Source organism: Haliaeetus leucocephalus, unplaced genomic scaffold, assembly GCF_000737465.1.
Source record: "Haliaeetus leucocephalus isolate CR32 unplaced genomic scaffold, Haliaeetus_leucocephalus-4.0 Scaffold162, whole genome shotgun sequence".
Taxonomy (NCBI): Eukaryota; Metazoa; Chordata; class Aves; order Accipitriformes; family Accipitridae; genus Haliaeetus; species Haliaeetus leucocephalus.
This window is the reverse complement of record NW_010972598.1, coordinates 10,864,648-10,889,874: the sequence shown is the minus strand read 5'-3', so window position 1 is coordinate 10,889,874 and position 25,227 is coordinate 10,864,648. Positions and strand designations below refer to the sequence as shown.

The 25,227-nt window shown below is 48.9% G+C and overlaps 2 protein-coding genes across 4 annotated transcripts; both read left to right on the top strand.

Moving 5' to 3' along the window:
• Window positions 1–6: 6 nt before the first annotated feature.
• ERLIN2 (ER lipid raft associated 2) lies at window positions 7–13,172 on the top strand. Of its 3 annotated transcripts, none has more exons than XM_010562771.1 (11): window positions 7–146; window positions 245–326; window positions 722–768; window positions 1,261–1,322; window positions 2,199–2,324; window positions 4,273–4,346; window positions 4,771–4,829; window positions 6,097–6,188; window positions 6,529–6,618; window positions 8,896–8,975; window positions 13,086–13,172. In XM_010562771.1, the coding sequence occupies exons 1-11, from the start codon at window positions 40–42 to the stop codon at window positions 13,116–13,118; spliced, it is 852 nt and encodes a 283-aa protein (XP_010561073.1). In that variant the 5' UTR covers window positions 7–39; the 3' UTR covers window positions 13,119–13,172. The 3 variants fall into 3 exon arrangements, with proteins under 3 accessions (XP_010561073.1, XP_010561072.1, XP_010561074.1); XM_010562770.1 differs by lacking the exon at window positions 13,086–13,172 and adding an exon at window positions 10,091–13,014; XM_010562772.1 differs by lacking the exons at window positions 4,273–4,346; window positions 6,529–6,618; window positions 8,896–8,975; window positions 13,086–13,172 and having other exon boundaries at window positions 6,097–6,185.
• Window positions 13,173–14,713: 1,541 nt separating this feature from the next.
• Window positions 14,714–19,682, top strand: PROSC (proline synthetase co-transcribed homolog (bacterial)). Its single transcript, XM_010562773.1, has 8 exons — window positions 14,714–14,818; window positions 15,279–15,386; window positions 15,613–15,648; window positions 16,236–16,311; window positions 16,491–16,625; window positions 16,824–16,966; window positions 17,602–17,700; window positions 18,024–19,682. Exons 1-8 carry the CDS (start codon window positions 14,723–14,725, stop codon window positions 18,159–18,161), a joined length of 831 nt encoding a protein of 276 aa, XP_010561075.1. The 5' UTR covers window positions 14,714–14,722; the 3' UTR covers window positions 18,162–19,682.
• Window positions 19,683–25,227: the final 5,545 nt, after the last annotated feature.

Genomic DNA, 25,227 nt, shown 5'->3' with positions numbered 1-25,227 from the left:
GCCCGGGAGAGCCGCCGCCGCCGCTACCGAGCGCCGGGCATGGCCCAGCTGGGCGCCATCGCGGCGCTTTCCCTCAGCTTCCTCGCCGCCGCCTTCCTCTCGGCCATCCACAAGATCGAGGAGGGCCACATCGGCGTCTACTACCGGTGAGGCGGGCCCCATGGCCTCCCACTCCCCGCCCGGCCGGGCCCGGAGCGGGCCGCCTCTCACGGCCCTCTGTTTCCTTCCTTCCTTCCTTCCGCAGCGGCGGGGCGTTGCTGACCTCCACCAGCGGGCCTGGCTTCCACCTCATGCTGCCCTTCATCACGTCCTACAAGTCAGTGCAGGTGCTGCTGGGCCGCTGCCCGCCTGCCCGCCCGCCGGGAACGGGGCCCTGCCGCCGGGTTGGCTCGGGCTCCGGGGGTCTCCCGCCGCCCCGGGCTCGGCGGAGACGCGGGGTGGCGGGTTGAGAGCCGTTGTGGTAAACGCCGGGGCTGGGTCGTGGTGGTGTGTGCTTGTGCCCGGTACCGGGGAAGAAGCGGCTCACGGGACTGTCCCGCTGAGCTTCGCCCGAGGGACCAGTGAGGCAGGTTCAGCTCTTGCTTTCGGTGGTTTCCCCGTGGGGGGGTAAGGGAGACATGTGCGGAAAAAACCTGCGGCTATTTCATATGCTTATAAGCAAGTGGGATTTGTGCAGGGAAGATCCTGTCTCTTAAGCCTCTTTTCTTAAATCTCTCTTCAGACCACGCTGCAGACAGATGAGGTGAAAAATGTTCCTTGTGGTACCAGGTGAGATGTTCAGCTGTTACTGCCCACAGTCTTTCATTTTTGCTAGAAACCTTTGGATCCTTTCCCTTTTTTTCCCCACCACTTGCTCCACCGTGCTTTAAAACATGTAGATTTGCCTTCACGGTCTGGATTTCCCATTGCTGTCCCAAGTGAAATCGGTGAAAGGCTCTGTAATGCATCGCCCAGGCTGATGAGCCCTGCTGGGATGGTTTATGTGCAACCATCCTCAGGGTCTGCACTGAGTTTTCCAAGTCTGGGCTCACGTTTCATGATCCAACTTCTGGAGACACGTGTAATTGAAATCAGGAACCTGGCGCAAGGAGCGGGGCATTGGGGGGGTTGCCAGAGTACCGCAGTGGTGCTGCACGGCCGGGTTTGGTTGCCGTGCTCAGCCCACTAGAGGGGAGTGTCCTCCGCTCAGAGGTGTCCAGCTGCACAGGCAGAGCACTTGGCCTCCAGCAGACTTCATTTTTTTTTTTCTTCCTTTTGCAGTGGAGGAGTGATGATTTATTTTGACAGAATTGAGGTGGTGAATTTCCTCATCCAGAGTGCAGGTGAGTTCTTCCCCTGTGACCTTGCAAATGCTGCCATCCAGAGCTGTTTGTGCTCCTGCTAGTGTGAGATGAGGTGAAGAGGTTATGCGTGGTTGTGCTTTGATTTGGAGCTGGGGCATACCACGGGTATTCCCCTGTGTGCCTTCTAAAGTCCTGTACTTCCTGGGTGTAAACTTTAAAGCAGCCCTCCCAGATATTTTGTGTGTCAATTATTTCTTGCACATACTTGTTCTATGCTGCTAGTTGCTTCACTAATACCTGAATACCATCCATTGCATTTGTTATTTGTATTATTACAGCCCCACTGGGCTTTATGCTTCAGTGAAGAACTGATTTGAATAATGAGGTGTGCAAGAGGTAGGGGAGACAGGGTATCTGAGCAGAAGGCTGCTTCTGTAGTCCAAGGAGAATGACCTGTGCAGCCTTTTTTCCAAATTCTTTGTTTTTTAATGTCCTGTTGGTTGCAAGTGTGGTATAGCTGCCTGGCTTATTAGTGGCCTGCTTGAAGACCTCTGTTTTATGCCAGCTGCAGGATGCCCTTCCCTTGTTGTGCATAGACCACACAGTCTCTGTATTCTGCAGCTCAGACGCAACCCGTGCGTATTTACAAATAAAGGGCTGTTGTTAGTTAGATGTCCTTCTATTTACAAAGCAGAATATTGGTTAAGGTATTATGAAATATTAGCAATAAATAAACCCCCCCTGAACAAAGCATTTGTTTGTGGTGCAGGCTTCCCTTGTGGGTGGATTCGTCATTTCAGTTTGGCACTGTGACTCTTGCTGCTGTGACTGAGCCATAAGGTTTTCACTGCAAGTGCTCAGCCCAACCTCCCAATCCTCCATTGCAGTTGTTAACACTGGTTTCTTCTTTTGTAGTGTATGACATAGTGAAGAACTACACTGCTGACTATGACAAAGCTCTCATATTCAACAAGATTCACCATGAGCTGAACCAGTTCTGCAGTGTCCACACACTGCAGGAGGTCTACATTGAGCTGTTTGGTGAGCTGCTCCTCTGACCTTTTGCTGTCGGATTGATGGCTCCTTGAGTGATGTTTCTGATGGATATTTGCATGGTCTGTTGGTGCGGAAGTCACTTCCTCCAACTGATGGGCTTTTTACGTATTAATCCAGTGTCTGCTCTGTTTGGAATCAGGATTGTTAACCACCTACCGTCATTTACTCCTCGTAATCTTTTGGTGCTGAGTGCTTCAGTATGTTGTAACAAAAAAAAAAAAAATTCCAAACCTGCCAGTAGTAGCAGAGGGCTTTAGGGAAGGGAGCAGTAATTCTGCAGTGTTATATGTGTGTTTAGCAAATGTGACTTGTTGAATCGGTCACAGCATTTGCTAGTCCAGATGGAAAAGCCAGTCTTCTGCTCTTTGCTGTTACAAAAAGTATGAGCAAGCACTCCTTGGCCTGTGAGTTTGATTAGCTTTGTGTCATGCACATTGCTGCAGTGCCCGGGCACTGCGTGTGAGCGCTGGAAAACAGGACTGCTTGGCAAGGGCCTGCTGACCTTCCCTCCCTTGCTTCAGGCCACTTGAAAATCGGGCAGCATAGACGCTGGGAGAACACATTGCAAAAGAGTCTGAAGAAAAGTGGTGGTTTCTTGGTAGAAATAGACCAACTGCTGCCAGTGCTGAGTGTTTTATTTATGGCTTTGGAGTGACGAGAAATCCCTTCCAGCGTTTGGGCAGTACTACAGTGCTGACTGCAGGCAAAGTGTTGTTGTGAATGGTTTTGGACCCCAAATGGGCAGAATCTCTCCCTGAAAACACGGGGTGTTTGCAAACTCCTGTTCTCTGTTCAAACTGGGCTTTCCAAGAAGCCTGGCTTTCCACCTTCTGACATGCCTCTGTAGAAGATGCAGAACTGGGGCTCGGTTCCCCTCCAGTTCCTTTATGGGACTGCTGGCGGCTATACAGGTTCTTTGCTGATGGAGTCTCCAGATGTCGGCAGCTGCTGACGACAACTGCTTGAAATGGACTCAAAGCCACTGATTTGCACAGAAGGAACTTGTATAAACTCCCATGTAACTCTTTGTTTGAACTGAATGTTTTCTGGCTCAGGAGTTCTGAAATGGGGCACAGCCCATTTCAAGCAGACTTATGTCATTCTCTGCCCCCACATCTGCAAGCAGGTGCAGGAAACTGATAACAGCTGTTTCCTAAACTCCTGGCTGAACTTCATTATGAGTGTGAGTTCCAGATAGCTAAACTGAGACCAAAGCAAATAATCAAGGAGTGCGATGTGATCACTTTCAAGGCCATTACATTTTTATTTTCCCTTTGCACTTCTCAGCAGGCCCCAACTGGAAACATTGATCTCCTTAGAGCTTTTCATTGAAGCAGGGTTTTGGTTTGTATTTCCTTTTGAAATTTCTTAGCTATGCTGAGTTAACTGTTATCCATTGAGCCAAACAGACGTTAACGATGATTTTTTTGCAGCCTATTAAAATAACTAATGCAGCCATTATACATGTCTGCCTTTCCATTTTCTTTGTCTCCTGCTGGCACAGATGCAGTTCCTAATCGGCCATGATTTAGCTGGACCATGTTACTTCAGGACCTAGTTGGGAAGATATCAATGGGGAAATGGGTTAGAGCACAGATTCTTTATCATAAAGATGTTACTTCTGGCTCAGAAAGATTCCAAACTGCAGGTTATGGGAAATCAGAAAGAGTTTCATTTCATGCCTGCCACGTTCCTGTAGCCTGTCCCAAGTGTTTGGTGCTGGTCAGTCCTGCTTGATGTGCTGAGAGAGATGGCAGTGTGCCTTGGGGTCAGGGATGGTTTTTCTCAGCCTAGCACTTCTACATCAAACTTACATTTGTACTTACTTTCCAGGAATAAGAAATCTGAGCCATTCCATCTAATTCTGTATGTGTTGACAGCAAGCTGCCTTGTGGAGTTTTTAGTTACTTTTTTTTTTTTTCCCCCCAATCAGATCAGATTGATGAAAACCTTAAACTGGCCTTGCAGCAAGACCTAACGACGATGGCCCCTGGATTAATTATACAGGTAATCAGGCTTCCACTTTTTGTTGTCTGAGGCACAGACCATAGGGAGCGGTAAGGGCTAAAAGGAAATAGGAAGCTGTGAAACTTTTTTAGAAAATTGCTTTATAGTACAGACTTTGCTTAACTTGAGGAATGAGAACAGTATCCTTTCCATCCCCTCTTAGCTTTGATGTTTTGGGTTTCTTTTGGTGTTATTCTGAGTATTAGTTTACCCAGGTTATAATCGCCTGTCATGTCTGGACATCATTCAGTCCTACGTTTGCTCTGTGGAGTTTGGACCTGGTCGCAATTCCTGCAGCATGTGAAAGCTTTGTGTGGCAGAGCATGCCCTAAGTGTTAGTTCCCCCTCCCTCTGCAGCCTCGGGCACCATTTGGCTTTTGATTGTTGGCTGCTTGCCTATGTTTTCTTCGGTCTCTCTTTCCAGGCAGTTCGAGTTACAAAGCCAAACATCCCTGAAACAATCCGGAGGAATTATGAGCTCATGTAAGTGCCTGAGACTTGCACCTTTGTGTTACCAAAAAGAATCGGTCATCCAGATTAATGTGTTTTCACACCATGCAGTGATCGGAGTGCCCACTGCCAGGCCTGCTCTCAGCCTCGTGCTGCCATTCAGAAAGGGTCTGGTGAGGCTGCACCAGATGAGCACGTGTCTGTCGCTGTAAGTGGCTGGCAGGTCACTGCTGAGTTAGAAGGTGTTTCTCCATTTTGAACACAGAAATTATTTGCCCGGGGGCTCCTTTCTCTTGACACTGGCCCTATTTTAAAGAGGCCTCCCAAAGCGTGTGAGTGAGTGGCAGGTGGATAGATTCCACCACTAATCCTGTTGTTTGACTAGGATGGAGAAACTGTTGATTCAACAGGCTGAAGACTTGCAAAGCTTTGAAATAACTTTCTTTAATAGCACTTGACATACTGATCCCTTTTCAGTGCTCTGAGCCAGCTGCCTTCTCTTGCACTTGATCATTCAGAAATGCTTATATTCTCTCAACCCTCTGCCAACAGAGCATGTGTAGGCCAGAATAAGATCCCTCTCATCCATTTTGCTTCCCTAGCATTTCATATGACTTTTTGGTATCATGGTAAGTCATGGGTAGTACAGTCATGATAGGCAGAATCCTAAATCAGCCTGTTATCTGTTGCCATAAATACGGGAGGATATGTGTTGAGAGAGTCTTGTTCTTGACTCCAATCTCTCTTCCCTGACTGGGAGCAGAGGCAGAGTATTTTATATACACACTTTTAAAACTTCTTAACTTATGTACAAAACAGTAAGATAGAAAAGGCTTTAGCATGTAAAATGCCATGTGATTGGATGAAGGGTGATTTCAAAGCTGTATACTTCCAAATGAAGAATAGCCATCTGCGAGGGCAAGGCTTTTACAGGATTTTCATTTCTTACTTTGTTTAAATAATTTCCTCATTAACGGTAGCCCAAAAAACTTACAGATGTGTACGGTCTGTGACCTGTCTCTTGTAGAAGGTATTATGGTAGCCTGCGGAGAGTAGCAGGGAGAGTTTCACATTGACTTGACTGAAAAGTCTTCCTGCTGTGGAGGGGAGGAAAAGACACTTTGGTTTAGACAAAAAAACCCTCTGTGTGTGCAGGTACATGCACTCACTTTCCTGATTGCTGCCTGCCTTAAACACGTGCTTGAAGGTGGACTGAGCTAACAGCTCATCCTGGAGATGTGGCAGGCCACGCCACTTCAGTAAGCTCACGTTTTGTAACTGGCTTCTTCTGGCTCATTAGGGAGAGTGAGAAGACAAAGCTGCTGATTGCAGCACAGAAGCAGAAGGTGGTGGAGAAGGAAGCGGAGACAGAAAGGAAGAAAGCCCTCATTGGTCTGTATATCTTTGCTTGAAGGCAGTAAGTGTAGGGGTGTGTGGGGTAGGCAGCAAAAAGAACTCGGACAGTGGGGAGGGGTGCACCTGGTTCACTTGAGTGATCTCTCTGCTGCATCTGTTTGCTGCTGATCTGAAACTCTTCCGGAGAAACTCAAGAGTTTTTCAGGGGGTTCCAGCTTTGCCCACAAATGTAGACTGACGCCTTCTGAGGGCTGAAAATTCTTCCCAGAATTTATTTCCACCAGAAGGGGGTGGTGAGGACTTCCATGGGTGAAGCTGCTTCTGGCATTAGGAAGACTGTGTGACGACAATGTGGATGTGTTCTTTTTCATTTCAGAGGCAGAAAAAATTGCACAAGTTGCTGAAATAACTTATGGACAGAAAGTGATGGAAAAGGAAACAGAGAAGCGAATTTCAGAGATTGAAGGTGAGTGGTGAGCTTTCCAATATGTAAATGTTCTGTGGTGAATTTTATCTAAAGATCTTGAAGCAGTTCACCATGGAGTTAAGTAGTTCTTGAAGTGTGTGTATTCACTGTGTTCTTCAATTCAAGCTGACATTCACAGGGGTGAAGTTACTGGTCTGAAGTCTTTCATTTTAGCCCACGTATGTGGTACCTTATGTAATACACTGCAGTTCTGAATGGATGTGTCTGAATACTCAGATTCTCCCAACATTTTCACAGCCTGTTTTGCAGTAGATTTTCAGGGGAGCAGATCAGTCAGGATAGTAGAAGGCATTCAGGATACTTGGGCAATGACAAAGTTAGTGAAGCTTGATTCCAGTTTCTTAGGTGATTCTTCATATAACCTAAGTGCAGGAAGTAAAGCTGTCACAAGTACAGAGGAAGGGAATGGCAGGCTGGTGGCTTCCTGGAAGTCGTGCCAGGTTTTGGATAATGGCTGTGGACTCTCACAGAGAACTGGAAGCATCCTAAAATATTACTCTGCAATCTTGTGGGGGCAGCCACATCTCTTGATTATCTGCAGTAGGGTAGAATTGTAGAAGCTTTCTATCCTTTTCTTGCTTAGGATTCTTCTAGAACCTGTCTCTTTCTTGGAGGGGAGAAGAGGTGCACAAATTTGGCTTTAATTTTTTTGTGTAGTGTGAAATATCTAGAAAACAATGTCTGGCTATTACTCTGCAACAGCAGGGGTCTGTTATGTAGCTTCCAACTCCTAAAAGTTGAGAGAAGGGGAGGGGAAGCTTCTTCTATTGAAAAATGCAGTATTTTGCTTTAACCAATAAATCTGTAATATTTCTGGTTAGTTTGCATTTTTGCTTTTTTGTCCTCCTTTAGTTTTGCAGCGAACTATTTTTAGAAACTAGGATTGACCAGAGGCAGGAATAGGAGTGTTTCTTTGCAGACTGTGCTTCTTGAAACTCTCTTTCTCAAGGTGATCCTTCTAGGAGGTTGTACCGTTAAGATGTCCCTCCACCCATCTGATACAATGCTTTGTCAAGGAAATTCCAGGACATGAAAAGGGGTCTGCATTTCCAGCTCAGAGTGGCAAGGCCTTATTTTCCATTACATTCATTATAGACCCTGTCAAGCTTTGCAGAAGGCCACTGAGGAGCCAGTTCAGAGTTTTACAGATCAGCAGCTTCTCATTAAGAAGTTCTTCACAGAAATACAATGGGTTTTATTTCTTATAAATGTGTGTCACCGGATGTCAGGCCTTCAGTTCAACTCTGTGCTGGTAGAGGATTCCTGTCTCCCTCATTCTTTCTAGTGTCTCTGACTGGGACCACTCTTTTTAGCCAAAAGAGAGGAAATCATGGGCCAAACCACCCAATTGCTTACATGATTTTTAAGTGTAGCAGCTCACAGGACTCCCTGCTAGTACAGGTAAACAAATGGTTTATCCGGCTGTGCAACTCTCAAATCCAGACTGGCATGTATTACAATCGTGTGGCTCTTTGTCATAGAAGGAATGTCAAGAGATCACAGCCAGATTACACTTGTCTTAGCCTTAACATGGTGGCCTGGTATCACATCATTATCATTGGATAGATTAAAAAGTCAGAAGGAAAAAAAGGAGTGCACTACAGAAAGGGGAAGTGTTAATTTCCTTAAACGTCTCTGCTGGGAGTCAGGGAATTTCAGTATCCTGCAGGATCAGACCCTTTACACAATTGTTGATACTGCAGAGAGACAGCTCTCCAACATCTGTCCAAGGGGCAGAGCCTGTAAAGGTTAAAATCGCCTGCCTCTACATGCCAGAATCTTAAGCTCAATATCCCAGACAAAATCCCATCTGGGGAATTGCATTCACAGTCACAGACTTCATCTGTAGAGCAGTCTGCTGTGCTGTTCTTGGAGTCCTGTGCAAATGTCGTGGGTAAATACCACTTTTGCAGTGGAACAGTTGCTGCGTTTTCAGCACGAGAGTTAGTGGCTGGCTAGAGAAGAAAGAGTGTTCTCAGCCTGCGTGACAGGGGTAGTAATAAAAACCTTATGTTTATAAAATGCTTTGAGGTCTTCAGTTGCAGATGCAATTTATGTATTTAATGCTATCATCCTGCAGCATTTTAGATGTAAACTGAGATCCCATTTCTGGGTCTCCCATTTTGTTCCCTCTTCCCCTTGTATCCCGTACAGTTTAGACGTGGTACTGGCCACTTTAAACATTTTCCAGCTGCAAATGGTGCTAACATGGCTGGAAATAAAAATCTGAATATGAGAGCATATGTTTTCTTCCAGATGCTGCATTTCTTGCAAGAGAGAAGGCGAGAGCTGATGCTGAATGCTACACTGCTATGAAAGTAGCCGAGGCTAACAAGGTATTGTTATTTCATTACACTATGCCTTGAAGCAGGGCTCCTTACATTAGGCTGTATAGAAATAACTCAGCCAAAGAGCAGTCTGTGTTTATTGTTTGCTTGTTGTGTCTCATTGTTTATGTCAAAAAGCAAAACAAAGCCATCTCCTCTCAGAAGAGTTTTCATCGAGACTGAAACAATTAGATCCTTATTTGCAAATTCATTTTCTTCTCTGGACAGATGAATTTGTGTCAGGATACATGAAATACCTGGTCATCTCTGGAGACAGCTCTGCTAGATGCTAATGGCTCCCTCTGTAGATAGAATATCAGTTTCAGTGTTGCCCTTTTACACTGTTGTAATCAGAAACATTGATTCATTCCAATCTGTAAGCTGGCAAGCAATCAAAGCAGGGACATCTCTAGAGTGACAGGCAGGCTTAGAGTAAACAAGTATTCAGGTAAAGAACAAATGGAGCTGATCTTATACACCAAACTGACTAGCCTGGCAAAGCCTTGGTACTGCAAAAAAAAAAAAAAAAAAAAAAAAAAAAAAGAGAACTGGAAACAGAAAAATTATATGGATAGAACCGCCAGGCTTGTTACTGCCTACAGCAAGTTCCCAGGACATCCTAGCAGGAAGACTTTCTGTTTTGTAAGGGTCAGTGAGAATGGACAGAGGTCTGGGATGTTTGTGCACAAGTTTTGTCCCAGTTATTCTATCCTCTCTCTTATAATGTCATTATCCTGAACGAATGAGCTCTGCCCTCTGAAACAGACTCGTCAATCTACTCTCTGGAAAAAAGCCACTTGTATTTTTCTTTCCAGTAGCTTGCATTGCAAGGGCTTTCAGTGAGTTATGTGCTTTCGAGCATCTCCATCTCTGGTACATTTGGCTTGAACATTTCCCCAGCTGCTTCTGCCACTTTCTCATTTTGCCATTTAGTCACTGGGATTTAGAGCTTCACTTAGACATACTGAAAGAGAGCCTTCTTTTGGGCGCTCCGTCTTTTCAGCTGAAGAGAGGATGAGCATGCCTGCTAGCGTTGTGGAAAAGTAGATGCCTCGTACGCTCGTGACAGAAATTTGCTTTTGACTGAATCCAAGCTGTTGGTGATCCGTTTTCTTTTTGTGCAGCTGAAGTTAACTCCTGAGTACTTGCAGCTGATGAAATACAAGGCTATCGCAGCAAACAGCAAGATATATTTTGGCAAAGATATTCCCAACATGTTCATGGACTATGCGGGAAGCCAGACCAAATTTGCAGAGGGACTGGCAGAAGGAATCCAAGAAGAGGATGGAGCAGGAACCAGTGAGGATACAAAACTACTTCATAATGTCAAGTGAAAAGAAAGATTTCTATTAGTTTTCTATCAAAAGAAACATGAACTGGGAAGTTCCTTTTTGTTTTCCCCCTTTCCTGTACTGAACGAGATGAATCAGACTTAATCCTTTCAATCTTTTGTATGACAATTAGACACAAAGACTTTGGTATTTATGGGGTGTTTTTTTCTAGTAACTTCTAAGCAGCCAGCTCCAGGTATGTCCTCTAGATGCACCTCTCCCTGCCCTTGGACATATAGACCAAATTATTTTGGAGAGGCTAGCTAGACTATCTGTTCTGCAGCCAGCTTAGATGGGTACTTAATTTTGGATTGAAGTGGTTTGTAGCAGTTGGAAGTAAAGAAATGTTGAGGTTTTGGAGGGAGGGGAGTTGCTGCTACAACTTGTTTTGTTTTTTTTTTCTTGTTGGAAATTTCAAGTACTTTATTTCAAACTCCTTTTAAAAAAAGGTGCTAGACTTTTGTACACTAAGCGTGTCTGCTTGAAGGTCCGGACCTTGTCCCAAGTGGCAGGTTACTGCCCATTTTGTGGGGTGCTGGGGCGATCTAACAGCCTATGTCTATGCTCCAGGTCCGTCCTGAGTGCAGGGTGTAGCTAATGCACAAAACCACCTTTTACTGAGGTCTGAGTTGATGTGTTTTGCCTTGGTAGGGCAGCTGAGACCACGTGCACAGTGAGTTACAGAAGTTCAGCTGAAATCCTGCAGGTTACGTGGTTACCATGGGGGGATCTAAGCCTTAGACCATGTGTCACGCAGGTAGTGGCCCAAACTGTTCATTTTCTGCATCTTAACACTGGTTTGTTTTCCATTTGTCATATTTGGGGAGGACAAATGGAAGTCTGTATTTTGAGGCTTTTTCCAGCAGTTTAGCTGCTAGGTGAGGGATGTAGGCATGCTGATGAAGGCGGTGTCATGCCAGTGGATAATTGGACTTGACTTTCAGTGAAACCAGACTGCAAGCATGGTACTTGTCACAGCTGTCATAGTTAGAAAAACTAGGGAGAAAAGAATTTTTGTCTCAGGGACCCTGACTTTGCAAAAAGCCTTGCTGGTAAGTAACTGCTTGAATGACTAGTCCCACGGTCATTACAGTACGTTACCTGCCTCTGTAAGACCAACTGGATTTCAGTGTTTACAGTGTCTTAGTAGAAAGAGGACATTCAGGTAAACTGAAATGAATGGAACCGAGTTACTGTTGGTTTGGGGTTTTTTTTCTGAATAGACCTTGTGAAAGGAAGATTTACTAGTAGCAAAGGACACAGAATGTCATACCGAAAAGTCACAGGGCAAAGAGAAGAACCTCTTGTCTCTGAACTGTCCAAAGATAAATGTTCCTTTTTTGCTCAGAACAATGCTATATAACATACCTTTTGCTTCAGAAAACTGATGAATTCTTCACGTACCAGATGCAAAGAGGTAATAGGGTTTTGTTTTACACCCATGCAAAACTTGAGGGGGTGTTAAAGACAAAAGTTCAGGCCTAGAGAGAACACTTTTTTTCCTCTCCCTAATCCATCTGCCACTTGGCAGGAGAGCCTGTTTATTAATTGCTGTTATAATTTGAGGCCAACGTACTAATATGAGATGATGCAAGTGTAAGTGCTAACTTAGTTGTCAGAGACCAGCCTATTGCATTTGCAATCTTGTGCCCCAACACTTGCTACCTACTACACTTGGTTTCACTTTTCGGTGTTTTAAATATGCATTAGTCTTTTTAATAAGGTGATCACACTAAGATAGAAATCTGATTAATTTCAGCTGCTGGTACCAGTATTTTTACTTCAGTTTTCTTTTCCCTGTTAGGAGAGTGACTGTTGATACTTGAAAATGCAAAATAAAAGATAAGCATCAGTTTCTGCTGGAGAAGAGTCCCAACTCCTATGTGTCTTCTTTGTATTCATTAGGAAATACGAGCTAAGGAAAGTTCTCTCTCCAGACCTATGTACTACATTAGACAGCCAAGCAGTCAAAAAATTGCATCAATAGGTAGGCTGTAATATTACTGACTTTTTATAAATAGGTCTCTGCAGGAAGATTATGAACAGGAAATAGCAGAAATTTAGCAATGAGGTAATAGTACCTAAACCTTTGAGGATGATCTCATTTGGGATTGTTCTACATTCATGTTAGAGATTTCCATTAGTAACTAAACCCTGCTTTTAACACAAGTATTTTTGACTAATGAAAAGACCCAAATAAGCCAAAGTGGTATTATAAACTATGTTTTTGTATGACTTCATGGTAAGATGATAGTTTGGAATAAATAGGTCTTAATGATGTTTTTAATTGAAAACATTACTGCTAAAGTATTCTTGTAATTTAGATAAATTGTAATAAGAGTAAAAAAGCAAAAACAAAGTTGAAATCATACTAGTCTTCACAAGCCAAAATCTATTGTTGCGTTTTCATTCAGGTTTCTTCATCATATGTATAATTTCCTTAATTTTCCAGAGTAGATCTGTCGCTACATGTAAATCTTTATTCCATCTATCTCTTTAACTGACATTTTGTCTTATTTCTACAATCTGAAATCTTGAAATGAAAATCTGAATTTTCAAACCGCTCTGTATAACAAAAGAAAATATAAGTTTGTGGCACTGCTGATACCTGAGAATTGCTGGCAGGAGCATGGTAATGCTTTACCAGTACAGTCTTTGATCATCTTATGTATTGAATTAAAAGCCTTTTTATTTTGGTATTTGCTATTGACAATAAAATGGCCTTCAATTTTAATATCAGTCTTTTTTTTTTTTTTTTATTATGGATAACCTTTAACATAATGTGTAGATATATTTGCAGGGGAAGATTTACCAGGGGTGACATCAAGGCTGCTGCTGGTCCGGTGGGAGAGTGTGGAGCTGTGTGGTGCTGCGGATCAGTGCTGTGCTGGCAGACACGCCTCTGCTGCTGCACGGTGCCAGTTCTCCATTTCCAGTGAGGAGGAGAGAGGAAAGTGGAGCTCCAGCAGAAGAGGGGCAGAAGCGTCTGTGTCGGCTCAGCAGCCAGCCGAGGAATGCCGCAAGTGTCTTTTGGCCCTGCTTTGCTAACCAGATTGGTGAAAAATACGGTAACAAGACTTCAGTGGCAAATAGCTAGGATTTGGTAAAGTTTGCAGAAAATCATTGTCGTGTTTTACCAGACAAAGGGCAGGAACCTTCTGGGTATTTTTAAACAGCTGTGTAAATACTGTCATTGCTCAGAATATGGCCAGGGAGTGTAAGTTCTGCACATTAAGGCAAATATTTTAGTTAATGGCTTCCAGCTGGCAGTTTCCCATTCTTTCCATCTGACTTGCCGCGATAAAGGCTGGCATTGTCCGTGGCCCCGCGGCGCTGGGGCCTCCCGTGCCCCGTGGTGTCTCCGGCTGTGTGGCTGCCACGGGTGGCTGCGACGCTTTGTGGCTGCGCTCCAAGGGTTCCCCACCACCCGTCCCAGCCTTCGCAGCTCAAACAGGGCGTGCAGAACAAGTGGTGTCTCCTGCCCTGGTTTTATGAAGTTTTTTTTCTGAAATAGTTGAAATTTGCACCCTAGGGAGACTGCTCTTTGTGCAGGTGGGAAGAACACAATTTTGGGGGGGTGAGTTGCAGGCTTTTTTGTTTTGGGGGTGTTTTTTCTTGGAGTATGTGAGGTATGCGGATCAAAATTAGTTCGGGAGTATCGTCGTGATGGGTAGTACTTGCCCGCTGAATAAACAGGCTGCTGGCTGCCAGATTTTCTTTCCAGTCCTGTGGGCCAAGGGTTTCTGTGGATGCCTGCCTTCCTCAGAGCTGAGCGAAGGCTCTTGCCCAGACCTCTCAAAAGCTGCAGCTGGTGGAAACCTCTTCCTTTCCCCGCTCACCCGCAGAGGGGACGTTGGGGTGCCGGTGGGGTGCCAGGGCAGCGTTACGCTGTGCTGATGCTGCTCTTGTTCGTTGCAGCCGGGACCCCCAGCTCTCCTCGCCGCCCCTCGGAGCGGCATCGGGCCTCCATCCCAGCCATCGCACGGGGGCAGGTAGGTGAGTTTGGGCAGCTCCGGGTGGCAGCAGGGCCAGCCACTCAGTCCCGTTACCCGTGGCGTGGGTGGGTGCCTGGATTTGTCGCCGATTTTGGCCAAAACCCACCAAAGGCGCTAGGGGAGGGAGGGAAGGGAGGTGTGTGCACTGCAGGCAGCCCCAGCTAGGCCCTGCGGCCCAGCTTTTCCCCTCAGGAGCCCGTGGAGGCTGGCGGCCGGCCCCGAGCCCCGCGGCCGGGCCTTCACGTTGCCCTCCGCGCTGACCGCCATGGCGCCCGCCGACCTTCTCAACATGGCGGCTCCACGGCCGGGAGCCGCCCCTCCGCTGCCATTGGTCGGCGGTGCGCGGCGGAGCGATCCTATTGGCCGCGGGGCGGGGAGGAGCGGCGCGCGGGCGTGTGTGTGTGGCGGAAGGCGGCGGGGCCGACCGGGGATGTGGAGAGCGGGCATGGCCGCCGGGGATGGTTTGGGCCCGGCGCTGCGGGCCGTCACCGAGCAGGTGCAGCAGGCGGCAGCGCGGAGGCCGCAGGTGAGGGGCGGCGGGGCCGCCCGCCGGGGCGCGGAGGAGGGCCGGGGTCGCGGGAGGGTGCCCTTACCCCGCCGGGGGTAGGCCCGTTCGCCATGGCGGCAGGTCCTCCGTCACCATAGAGACGGTGCCCGCATCGTGAGGGCAGGTCCTCCGTCACCATGGAGACAGCCCCCCATCGCCACAGAGACGGGCCCACCGTGGAGGCGGCTAAGTGTTCCCCCCAGCGAAGGAGATGGGACTCCATCATCGTCCTTAGAGATAGGCCTCCCCCCCCACATAGGGACCGGCCCCCCATTACCGCGGAGGCCGCCCTGACCCCCCCTCCATGGCAGCCTCAGGCTGTGGGGTGACCTGAGCTGGGGCTGGGGGGCCTGGCTGGATGCTGCAGGACACTGGGGAGAGCTTGGGGCAGGTTGGAGCCTCCCCCGGACGTCCCCCTCACCCTCTGGTGCTTCTGCAGGGTCTCCCGGCTGTGCAGCCACGGCTGGTGGCTGTCAGCAAGACGAAGCCAGCAGAGATGGTGATCGACGCCTACAGCCACGGGCAGCGCAGCTTCGGGGAGAACTATGTGAGTTGGTTGGGCCCCACGGGTCTGCGAGTGGGCCCCCACGCCAAAGGCAGGCACCAGCCAGCCCAGCGTGTGTGGGGAGCTAGCCTTGGTTATAGCATCAGGCTTCTGTCCCTGTGTTTGAGGCACACAGTGGTCCCAGGAACATGCATTCCGGAGAGACCGTTCTTATGGTGCAGGCACGTCTGGTGTGGTTTTAACGAGAGACTGTCTTGAATTCTCCTAGGTTCAAGAGTTGCTAGAAAAGGCATCAGACTCCAGAGTAAGTACACAGTTCCTTATATGTTCTTTCTCCCTGTATAGCTGTGTCCTGAGAGCTGTTCAGCAGCAGTCCTGGTTTTTGTTAGGGATTTGGTAATGGAGGCTGTTTGATCCTTGTCTTTTCAGATAAATGGTGGGGTTATTCTTAGCTCTTTGCCTCTGCTCCATTCCCCCTCCTTGCCTTGCTGGCTCCAGAGGGTTCTGTGAATACGTGCGCCTTAGTTGTAAAGTACTTGTCTGAACAGTGCTTTACCTTTTGTGCTTTCTGTTGTAGGAGATACACAGCCTTAATTTCAAAAAAATGGTAACACTCAGTTTGGGGAAAATATTATTTTATGACTGTTCAGTTACAAAAGACCTTTGCCTTCCCTGCTCACCTTGTAATGTTCTGCAGCCGCAGCCCTGTTCCTCTCCAGACTGTGAAGCAATCTCACTACACATCACAAGCACTGCTTGAGCTGTGTCTTTCAGGGTAAACAAAAGAAGATTGGGTACCTGGTATTTTGTTTGTGGGCAAACTAAGGCTTAAGTACTATGTGAGGGCGAGGGAATTGTCTTTCAGACCTAACTGTTCCTCTCTGCTTTTAGATTCTGTCCTCTTGTCCAGAGATTAAGTGGCATTTTATTGGCCATCTGCAGAAAAATAACGTCAACAAGTTGATCGGTAAACTCTATTTAATTTTATGTGCAGTGGCCCTGTGGGCAATAGTCTTCCAATGTTCAAATAATAACAACCTCCATGTACATTAACTCACCAGTGCCTGTCTCTGTGAGCGAGCTGAGTTGTAGGTACAAAAATTTCTGTGCCAGCAGAATTGCCTTCAGCTTGTGTTTCCTCCCCAGCTGTCCCTAACCTGTTCATGTTGGAAACAGTGGATTCTGTGAAACTGGCAGACAGAGTCAACAGCTCGTGGCAGAAAAAAGGGTCGTCTCAGAAGCTGAAGGTCATGGTGCAAGTTAACACGAGTGGAGAAGACAGTAAGTGGCTTTTTCTGATGATATGCAGGTTTGTCCTGCTGACTTGACAGAAACAACCTGAATGGGATGGGTTGGTTTGAGCTCCTAAAGTGTTTATCTAAGCTAGGATGAAACTTGCTCCTCTGTTAGCTTCTGCCTGGCTGCAGGGAGAGGAGGTCTCTGGCAGAGCTTGGCACAAATCTCTCTGCTTTTTGCCAGGTAAGCATGGCCTTCCTCCCGGAGACACCACAGCTGCTGTGGAGCATGTCATCAACAAGTGTCCAAGCCTGGAATTTGTGGGGCTGATGACAATCGGCAGCATTGGGCATGACCTTAGTAAGGGCCCAAATCCTGACTTCCAGGTAAGATTTTCTAGAAGAAAATGTCAACTGTTGGCTGGCCTCCTGTTACAGTCTGTCTGTCCCAGCCGCACCAGTATGCTGTCAAGCGGCAAGTCTGACTGTACATTGTCAGTAGAAACCCCTTGTTCAGAGCTCTGTGAAGTATCGGTGTTAATGCAGCTGTGAGGCTCATTTCTGCAGAGGTCAGGTGCCCATATGTATGTGGTTCTCTGAAGCTGTAGCCAGGGTATTGGGAGGGGCACCTTGTGCAGCAATTACTGTCCTGGATCCTCTGGTCCTGCTTTCAGATGAGGTTTCAGTCAGCCTTCCTTCACACGCTGTGTGCACAGGGCTGCATCAGGCAGAGGAACTGGGTCTGCGTTCCTCGTCTGTCATGCTGGTGTGATAATTGGATATCTTCAGAAGATGTGTAGACTTGTAAGTACCTGTGTTGTCAGTAACGTAGACTGTAATGGGAAATCTCCAGGTGCTGTTACGGTGCTGCAGAGCAAGCTTCAGTGGGAAGTGTGGGAATTTCACATTCTGTGTGAAGGAGACTTCAAAGAAAGGCAGAAATCGTGATCTGTGAAACCCTGTAACAGAGCTGGCATGGCTGTCAAGTATGTGATCCTCTCCTCTTTCCTCCTCCCTTCTAGATGCTGCTGTGTTTGCGGCAGGAAGTGTGTGAAAAGCTCAATCTCCCCCTTGAGAAGGTGGAGCTGAGCATGGGCATGTCCACAGACTTCCAGCATGCAGTAAGTCTGGTTTCCTTCTGCCACCCTTTCTCTCAGGAAACAAACGTACCAGCACCAGCAGTAGGCAACCCAAAGTCCAGCCCAGGTGTCATTCAAACAGGCCTCTTAGGCCTCCCCTTGGCTGGAGGTACTGATGGTGCTGTTCCATGAAAAACATCTCTCCTGGACCTGGGATAGAGTTCTGGGGTTCAAAACAGACCCTAGCTGTAGCTGCAGATGGCAAGTATGTGGGGAACCATCCTTCTGTGACATGGCGAGTGGACTGTGTTGGCAGGTGTGGGTGGCAACCCTGCCCTGAACTCCTCCTTTCTGTCTCTTTGTAGATAGAGGTTGGATCCACAAACGTCAGGATTGGAAGCACTATTTTTGGAGAGCGAGATTATTCCAACAAAGCAGTTGATGGCAAGGCCCCTGCTGAAACTAAAGGCAAAATGGAGACCTTGACAGCGCAAGGTCATTAGAGGGGAAAAAAAGTGGCCTCAACAGAGGACAGATGATGGGAGACCTCACTATGCATTCTTACCTCCCTCTGCGTCGGTACCCGATCATGATGGTGAGAGTGAATTCCTCGTAACAGAACAGAGGCCAGAAATGCCTCATAATTTATTGTGATTATAGAGTACCCATAGAAACTGGAAATTTTAATAACCAACAAATTATAAGAAAATTTATGGTTGAAAGTGACTGTGGTATCTTGGCTCCTTCAGGGTCATTAAGAGCAGTGACTTTTGGATAACTAGGTTGAACAAACTAAATACTTGTCAGGATGGAGTTGCTAATGAGCAAGATGTATCCGCAGCAGTGTCGGTGACTGTGTTTTCACTGAGGACTAAATTCTTCATTAAACAAGTTATAATCTTGCCAGAGACCTATAAATGTATCCCCAAATAAAAGTTTTGCACGTGGTCACTACTGAGGGATGCTTACATAGAAACTGTGATAGAGACACACTGTGACGCTGGAGAGACTATATCCATTTAAACAGAGGACAAATAGCAAGCACACAAGGATGGATAAGGAACACAGTTGCCTGCGTGAATTCATGGCGTAATGTTTTGGATGCAGATCGTAAGTGTGGGAGTGTCTTTTCAGCTGAATTTTGTATTTGTTCTTTTCAGGCTGGCAGTGCTAACTTTTCCCATTGGTTCCGTGTCTGCTCAGGTCTTCTGGGATGCTTTCAACCTTCCCCTCTTGTGACGTGTTGTTGCGAGTTATTTTCATCCTGCGTAGTAGTTTTTGACACTGCAAGTTCTTTTTGGTCAGAATGGGGCTTTTCAGCAAGGTCCTTGGTCTGTCAGCTTGCTGTTGCTTTCCAAGGCAAGACACTTAACCATTTGATGCTTCCACCATCCTGTCTGCATCTGTATGAGGATAATAGTACTTGCTTGTCTCACAGGGCAGCAGTGAGGTTTGCTAGAGGCCCTTCAGGAAAAGCACTTCAGAAAGTTAGTGTTATCGTTCCATGCGTTCTAGGTTCCTGAAAAAAGTCCTGTTGCCACTGACAGAGCTTCTAGGCTATGTCTTAATATCTTAAGCGCTGGTCTAGCTGTCGCTTCTCCTGAAAGAGGGAAACGAGACTCTCTCACTGCAGTAACTGTTTCATTCAGATGTGAGCAGAAGTTCCTGCATTGTCACGTGCTATTTGGCCAACGGTAGCTATGGCAAGTCTCTCTTGTAACCTGTGTTACAACTACATTTTGGGGCTTTTGTGTGCTGCTAAGAGGAGGAGACATCGGTTGCCAGCAGAAACATCCTTCCCAGGCTTTTCTCTGTGTGCGTGTGGTTAAATCTAGCTGTTGGTTTTATTCTCTGACTATTAATGCTGAATGTAAATGAAAAGAGTCAACTCTAACACCAACCTGTCATAGCTACACGGTTTAGAAGCAACATGCAGTCTGAGCTGCCCTCCTCGGCACTGCACCATGTGTTTTTTCATAGTCTATTAATAAAAAGTGGTGAATTTTAATACCATCTGTGCCAACTATAAAGCTATTAAAGATGTTATTTTTATGTTCCAGCGTTGTGAATAAACGCCATGAGTTGTCGTTGAAGCTATTTCCCTAACCTGGAGCTGCTGTTGAGCAAGACTTGCTTGTCTTGGGATGGAGGGAGGAGGGTGGTTTGAAAGACAGCTGAGGCAGAGCTGGCAGAGAAAGTGAAGCTTTTCTTTGATCAGAAGAGGAAAAAAATAGCTGCCGCGTTGGGCGAGATGTCAGATGGTGTGAGCTATTTCTGGAGAAGCCCTCTGGGTGGCACTGCTCCCCAGGTCCGGGGCAGGGTTCCTGGTCCACCAAAGGAGGAACAACAGCTCCTCGGTACGGCTCAATAATGAGTCTCAAAAAGAACTCTTATTTCCTATCTGATGGCTGAAGTGAATCCCTTCTACCTCTCTCTTCCCCGAACTTCAGCACCACGCACTGACCACAGATCCTCGTGTTCACAAATTTCACAACTTTAAAAGCCTTTTGTTTATTTTACAGAACAAAGTCAGGACACCCATTCTGTTTGAATTTGATTCTGACGTGCAAAGACTGCTGGTGTCCCTGCAGTGTTTGTTTGCTACTTGTAAAATATTGGCTAGAGCTCTCCATAGCAAATGAGGAACAAAAGTGATCTGCTACCTGAGCTTACAGAGCTAGCCCAGCCCTGGAGCAGGTGGTTCTGAGCCTGAGGGGGTGATGGGGGACCTCTTCTCTGCTCACCCCTTGCTGACGGCCCTTTCTCACCAGCCTGCGGTTCCAAAACCAGCTGTGCTGCCGCACTTTCTGTTCGAGCACGGAACAGCAGAGCAGGTTTACATTGAGAATTATCTTGCACTGTGGCTCACCTCCCCTCTTGCTTTTCCTCTCTCAGGCATTTTGTGTTTATTTCCTGAGTTGAACCTGGATGCTAGCCAAGCTTAATGAAGTAGTAAATGGTGTAAACTGGGAGGCGAGTGCACACCAGTGGATGTGGGGCAGGGCGAGGCTTGTCCTGGCTTCCGTGCCCTGGAGCTCTGGCTCGGCACAGCAGTATTTTAGGAGCAGACTGGCTCACAAAAGCGTGTGGTCTTCTGTTTTTCTGATCTCCCTGCATACCGTCTGCTAAAACATTTAAGGTTCCATCAGCTTTGGTGGTGGCCTCCTGTGTGAGACCGTGGCTGAGCTGCGTGCATCTTGGTGGTTCTGGAGAGCCGTACCACGTGGTGCTGGGGATGTTCTCGGCTGTGGGACACATCTCCCCTCCAGCCGGGCTGTGTCTGGGCTGCGCAGCTGGCCTGCGGGGAGCAGCTTGGGTGCTGTGCCTGAACGGCAGTGCCGGCTGCAGCTGCGGTGGCCGGTGTTGGGCTGTGACAAGGCGCTGGAGAGGAGAGCAGCATAAGCTTCTGCTCCCTTCCTCTGCAGCTGTTTCTCTCACCCATCCTGCTTCCAACTGGCTCTTTTCTTCTGACTGCCTCGTCCCCGAGAGCTTTATCCTGCTCCTCCTGTGGCTGAGCCTCCCAGAAGCCGGTGCAGCGGGCAGTGCCCGATGGCACCTTCTGTTCCTCCTTGAGGCGCCCACTTTGAGCCCAAGCCGGGAGGGTGCAGAGCCGCCGTGTCGGTGACGCCGGACACCTGTCCGAGGGGAGCAGAGCGCAGACCACCCACTCCTTCCGCAGAGGTCACCCGGCAGATGGTAACTGTTGGTCACTGGAGTGGAGCCAACGAGTTGGAGATGAAAGGCTCCCTGGCCTCTTAATGAACCACTCCCCGCGCAGGCACCTTGGCCCCCTGCAACACAAGCTTTATTTACATCTATTAAAAGCACTTGGCCGGTTTATTGAAGCAGCAGTGCTCTCACTCCCCACTCCTCGGGGCAATGTCACTGTCAATATTTGCCTTGGAGGAATGCATCCAGCAGATGAAGGCTTGTTTTGCAGCCAGAGAGGGACGACTCCTCCCTCGTGACTTGCAGCCCTTGCTGCTGGCTGATGGCGCAGGCGCCGTCACCTCCCGGAGCAAAGACATGGCCCTGGGTTTCCCAGCAGTCCCTGGAGGTGACCCTTGTTTCCACACTGTCCCTTGGGTGGGGGCTGGCCAGGCTGACCCCCCCAGAGCCATGCCGGCACACGGAGCAGGACTTTGCATGCGCTATGGAGCAAAACTCTTCCCGAGGGCTTGGGGAGCATCTGTGGGCAGACTTGGCTGCCCCTAAAAGGAATAAAACCGTCGATGATGCTGGACGGGCTGATGTGCTGCTGCTTCTCCTTTCCTGGCTCCTGAGGAGATGGGCTAGCTGCCTGAGGCCATCCTCATCCTCAGGGAAGCGCCGGTGCCAAAGCAGCAGCCTCTCCTGTTAGAGGCACTCTCTGAAGTTGCTGAGGTCCGCAGGGTCTGGTTACCTGTTAGGTGAGAGTCCAGGCATCTTTCGCTTCCCTTCTTCCACAAAGCCAGGCTTGATTTATTTTTTTTATCAGATAATATCCTTTGTGTTGCAAAGTATCTGGAGCCGAGCTTGGCCTCCCTGCCAAATCGCAGCGCAAGCTGGGTGCACGATGCACACAGCAGATGTGCAGGGAGGCGGTGGGTGCCAAGGCCAGCTCTGCGAGCGGGGAGGACTTGGAGGGACACGAAAGCCTCTGCTCCCCGATGTGGGGCACTCAGGGCCGTAGCCAGTCCTGGTCCCGGTGCTCAGCACCCCGCCGTCTGCGGGCAGGCGCAGGGTGCTTAGCTTGCATGAGAAAACCAAGAGATTTGGGTCAGTTCTCTGCTCTGCCTCAGGCTCCTGCTGCGGCCAGGGATGCTGCGGGCAGGTGAGAGCCCGGGGATGGCCGGGAGCAGCTTGACTGGGAGGCAGAGCCCGCTGCAGCCTTTCAAAGTGGAAAGCGTGTTTATTTCTGGGATATCGGGTTTCCGGCAGGAAGGCCGGCAACTGCCAAGGTTTTTATTGGATCCCAGTGAAAGGAATTTAGAGAGTCCCGTGCTTGTTGTCTTTCCCTGTGCCTGCAGTGGTTAAGGAGCGTTCTTACCTTTGAATGGGAGTGAGGGGCACTGGGATTTGGCATCCGGCACCGGCAGGTCCACGGTGATGGAGTTTCAAACAGGTTGCCTTGTTGTCTCCCAGGCAGGAGGCATCAGGAGGGGTCAGGGCTGGGAAAGCACGGAGAGGGGCTTGGAACTAGTTGAAAGAATCTGAACTCCATTGGGCCCGGAGCATGTGGGAAGTGTTGCTTGAGCTCCTCTCCTTGTAGCGGGGCTGGGGCCGGGTTTTTCACATTTGTTACTAGTTTGGACAAGGTTTTGACTGTTCTTGGAGGTAATTTTATAGGAGATTGAAATTCTGAAGACCACGTACAGTGGCTTGATTGCTTCAATGTGTCGTGGAGACAACTCCAGAGCTCTGACTGCCCTTGGATGCTGCCAGCACTGGCCAACATCCTCCAGGGCCTGAGATCCATGCCAAGTCCCGTTCCTGTCCACACACGGGGAGCTCTTGGCTTAATGCTGGGGTTTCCCAGGGCCCCCTCTAGCTCGGCTGTAGAGCCGCTGCCCTGAGGAAGGGGATGAAGAGGGGCAGCGGCTGTGGTTTGGATCAGAGCCAGAGCTGCACTCGGTAGGAACAGGAGTGCGAGCAGCTCCCTGGCTCTCCCTGCAGAGAAGAAATGAAATGGGCCATTAAGGCAACACCAAATAACCCGAGGGTGAGAGTGGTCTGGAGCAGCAGGGCCACCCACGGCGAGGTGCGAGCCTGGGCTCTGCTCGAGGTCCCTCCAGCCACTTGGTGCGGCAGCATTGGGTCATTCCCTCAGGGACGAGCTGCTGAAATCTTGTGTCTTGCTTCCAACTCTTGCGCTGATGGGCACAGAGGCAAGCAGTGCTGCACGGTGGCTGCTAGGGTCCTTGCAAGTGCTGGAGTTCTTGGAGACGAGGATTTCTTAATTTAGGGCTTGATCCAGCAAAAGAAGGTGGCTGAGCCCTGTGCACTGCGGCATTCGGGATCACGTCCCTCTTTGGTGCTAGGTTTGGTGTGCTGTGAGTGCCTGCGGTCTAAATCGGATGTCAGACAAGCAGTCTCTTCTCCACGTTGGTGGGGACACCCGGGGAGAGCAGCGGGCTCCAGCCTGCAGACTCATCTTCTCCAGAAGAAGGAGGGAAAACCACTCTTGATTTTGGCAATGTTTAAAGTGGGAGGCACAGCTCACCATTCTGGGTTTTGGGAGGGGTTTCATGCTGTGCAGATGCTCACAGGATCTCTGAGCGGATACTGGACACAAGCGGTTTCCTGTTGCTCTTCCAGCTTCAGCTGCAGGGTCTGGGACCAGCATCCTGCAGTGCTGAGCACGGGAGGGTAATTTCTGCAGTGGAAATTTTGCTCAGTGGAAAAAAGGAAAAAAAAAAAGGAAAAAAGAAAGAGGGAAGATGTGGGTACGCTGCTGCTGATTGTTGGTTTTTTTACTAACACGATGATGCTGGTCTCCAGGGCTCTGGGGTCCTACGACCCCTACAGGGGTGCGACAGGCCACAGAAGAGCCCTTGGGGCTGTGCTCCTTGTCCCTGCCTGGCTGGAGGCAGCAAGCGCCCGGGCAGGGAAGAGATGGAATTGAGGCAACCACTGGTTAAGCGGCTAACGAGCTGTGCGGGAACTGGGCTGCTTACACTCCCAAACAAAAGCGCATGTGGAAACAGCTTGGGAGTGTGTGCTGATGAGTATCTCCTCTTTCCGACGCCCACTGCCACAGCAAGTTGTATTTATTTGGAGAAAGGAGTAAATTTCTTTTCCCCTCCAGGAACTATTGGTCCTGGGGAGAAACCACATTCCCAGAGTCATCTCTTGTCGTCCTTCCATGACCCTCTTCCTCCGCTCCCTGGCACGAGGTCCTGGAGACTTCATTGCCTGCTTTTGATCCCTTCTGGTTTGAAGCTGTGTAAGCCGTGGCCTCAGAGACGTCGAGCCCCGGGGGGAGACAGGGCCGGGGGCAGCGCAAGAGGCAGCGGGGACGTGGGAGGGGGGGAGCGGGAAGGAAAATATTGAACTTGGTGTGAAAACCAGTGAAGCAAACGGGGAAGGCAAAAAGGGAAGAGTGTTAACTGCAGAGCGGAGGACGGGAGGGGATGGAGCGGTGTGACCACGAAGGCAACTGTGTGAGTTTGTGCAGGGGGTTCCTCCGGGGTCCCAGGAGGCGGTGGGAGGGCTGGTGGGGCCACGTGTGTGCGCCCACCCTGGATGCAGCACCTTGTACTTGTCGCAGCTGGGATGCTACAGCGAGGCGTCGCACCATACGGACCACGAGCTCCAGCCCTCCCTGCTGATGCCCAGGGCTTCAAGGCAGGGCCGGAGTTTCTCGCCCTCGGGGAGGATGCTCTGACCCACGGGGGCCGTAGCCCGGGGTCCCTGGGGGACCCCGCGGCGCTCCAGCCCCTGCCCACGGGGGGAACTCGAGCTCTCTCCCACGCAGGCTCCAGCTTTCCAGGTCCGCTCCGAGCTCCAGCCCCTGCCCACGGAGGGGGGGGGACGGGGGACGGGACTCCATCTCTCTTCCACGCAGGCTCCCCTTGCGTTCCCTTAAAC

What these genes read in the sequence shown, in the direction of transcription:
- ERLIN2 (XM_010562770.1), top strand. Translation starts at nt 40, where the DNA reads ATGGCCCAGCTGGGCGCCATCGCGGCGCTTTCCCTCAGCTTCCTCGCC. An exon ending in CCCCTGGATTAATTATACAG is followed by an intron (nt 4,347 to 4,770) that starts GTAATCAGGCTT and finishes CTCTCTTTCCAG; the next exon opens with GCAGTTCGAGTTACAAAGCC. An exon ending in CGGAGGAATTATGAGCTCAT is followed by an intron (nt 4,830 to 6,096) that starts GTAAGTGCCTGA and finishes CTGGCTCATTAG; the next exon opens with GGAGAGTGAGAAGACAAAGC.
- PROSC (XM_010562773.1), top strand. Translation starts at nt 14,723, where the DNA reads ATGTGGAGAGCGGGCATGGCCGCCGGGGATGGTTTGGGCCCGGCGCTG. An exon ending in GCCCAAATCCTGACTTCCAG is followed by an intron (nt 16,967 to 17,601) that starts GTAAGATTTTCT and finishes CCTCCCTTCTAG; the next exon opens with ATGCTGCTGTGTTTGCGGCA. An exon ending in CCACAGACTTCCAGCATGCA is followed by an intron (nt 17,701 to 18,023) that starts GTAAGTCTGGTT and finishes GTCTCTTTGTAG; the next exon opens with ATAGAGGTTGGATCCACAAA.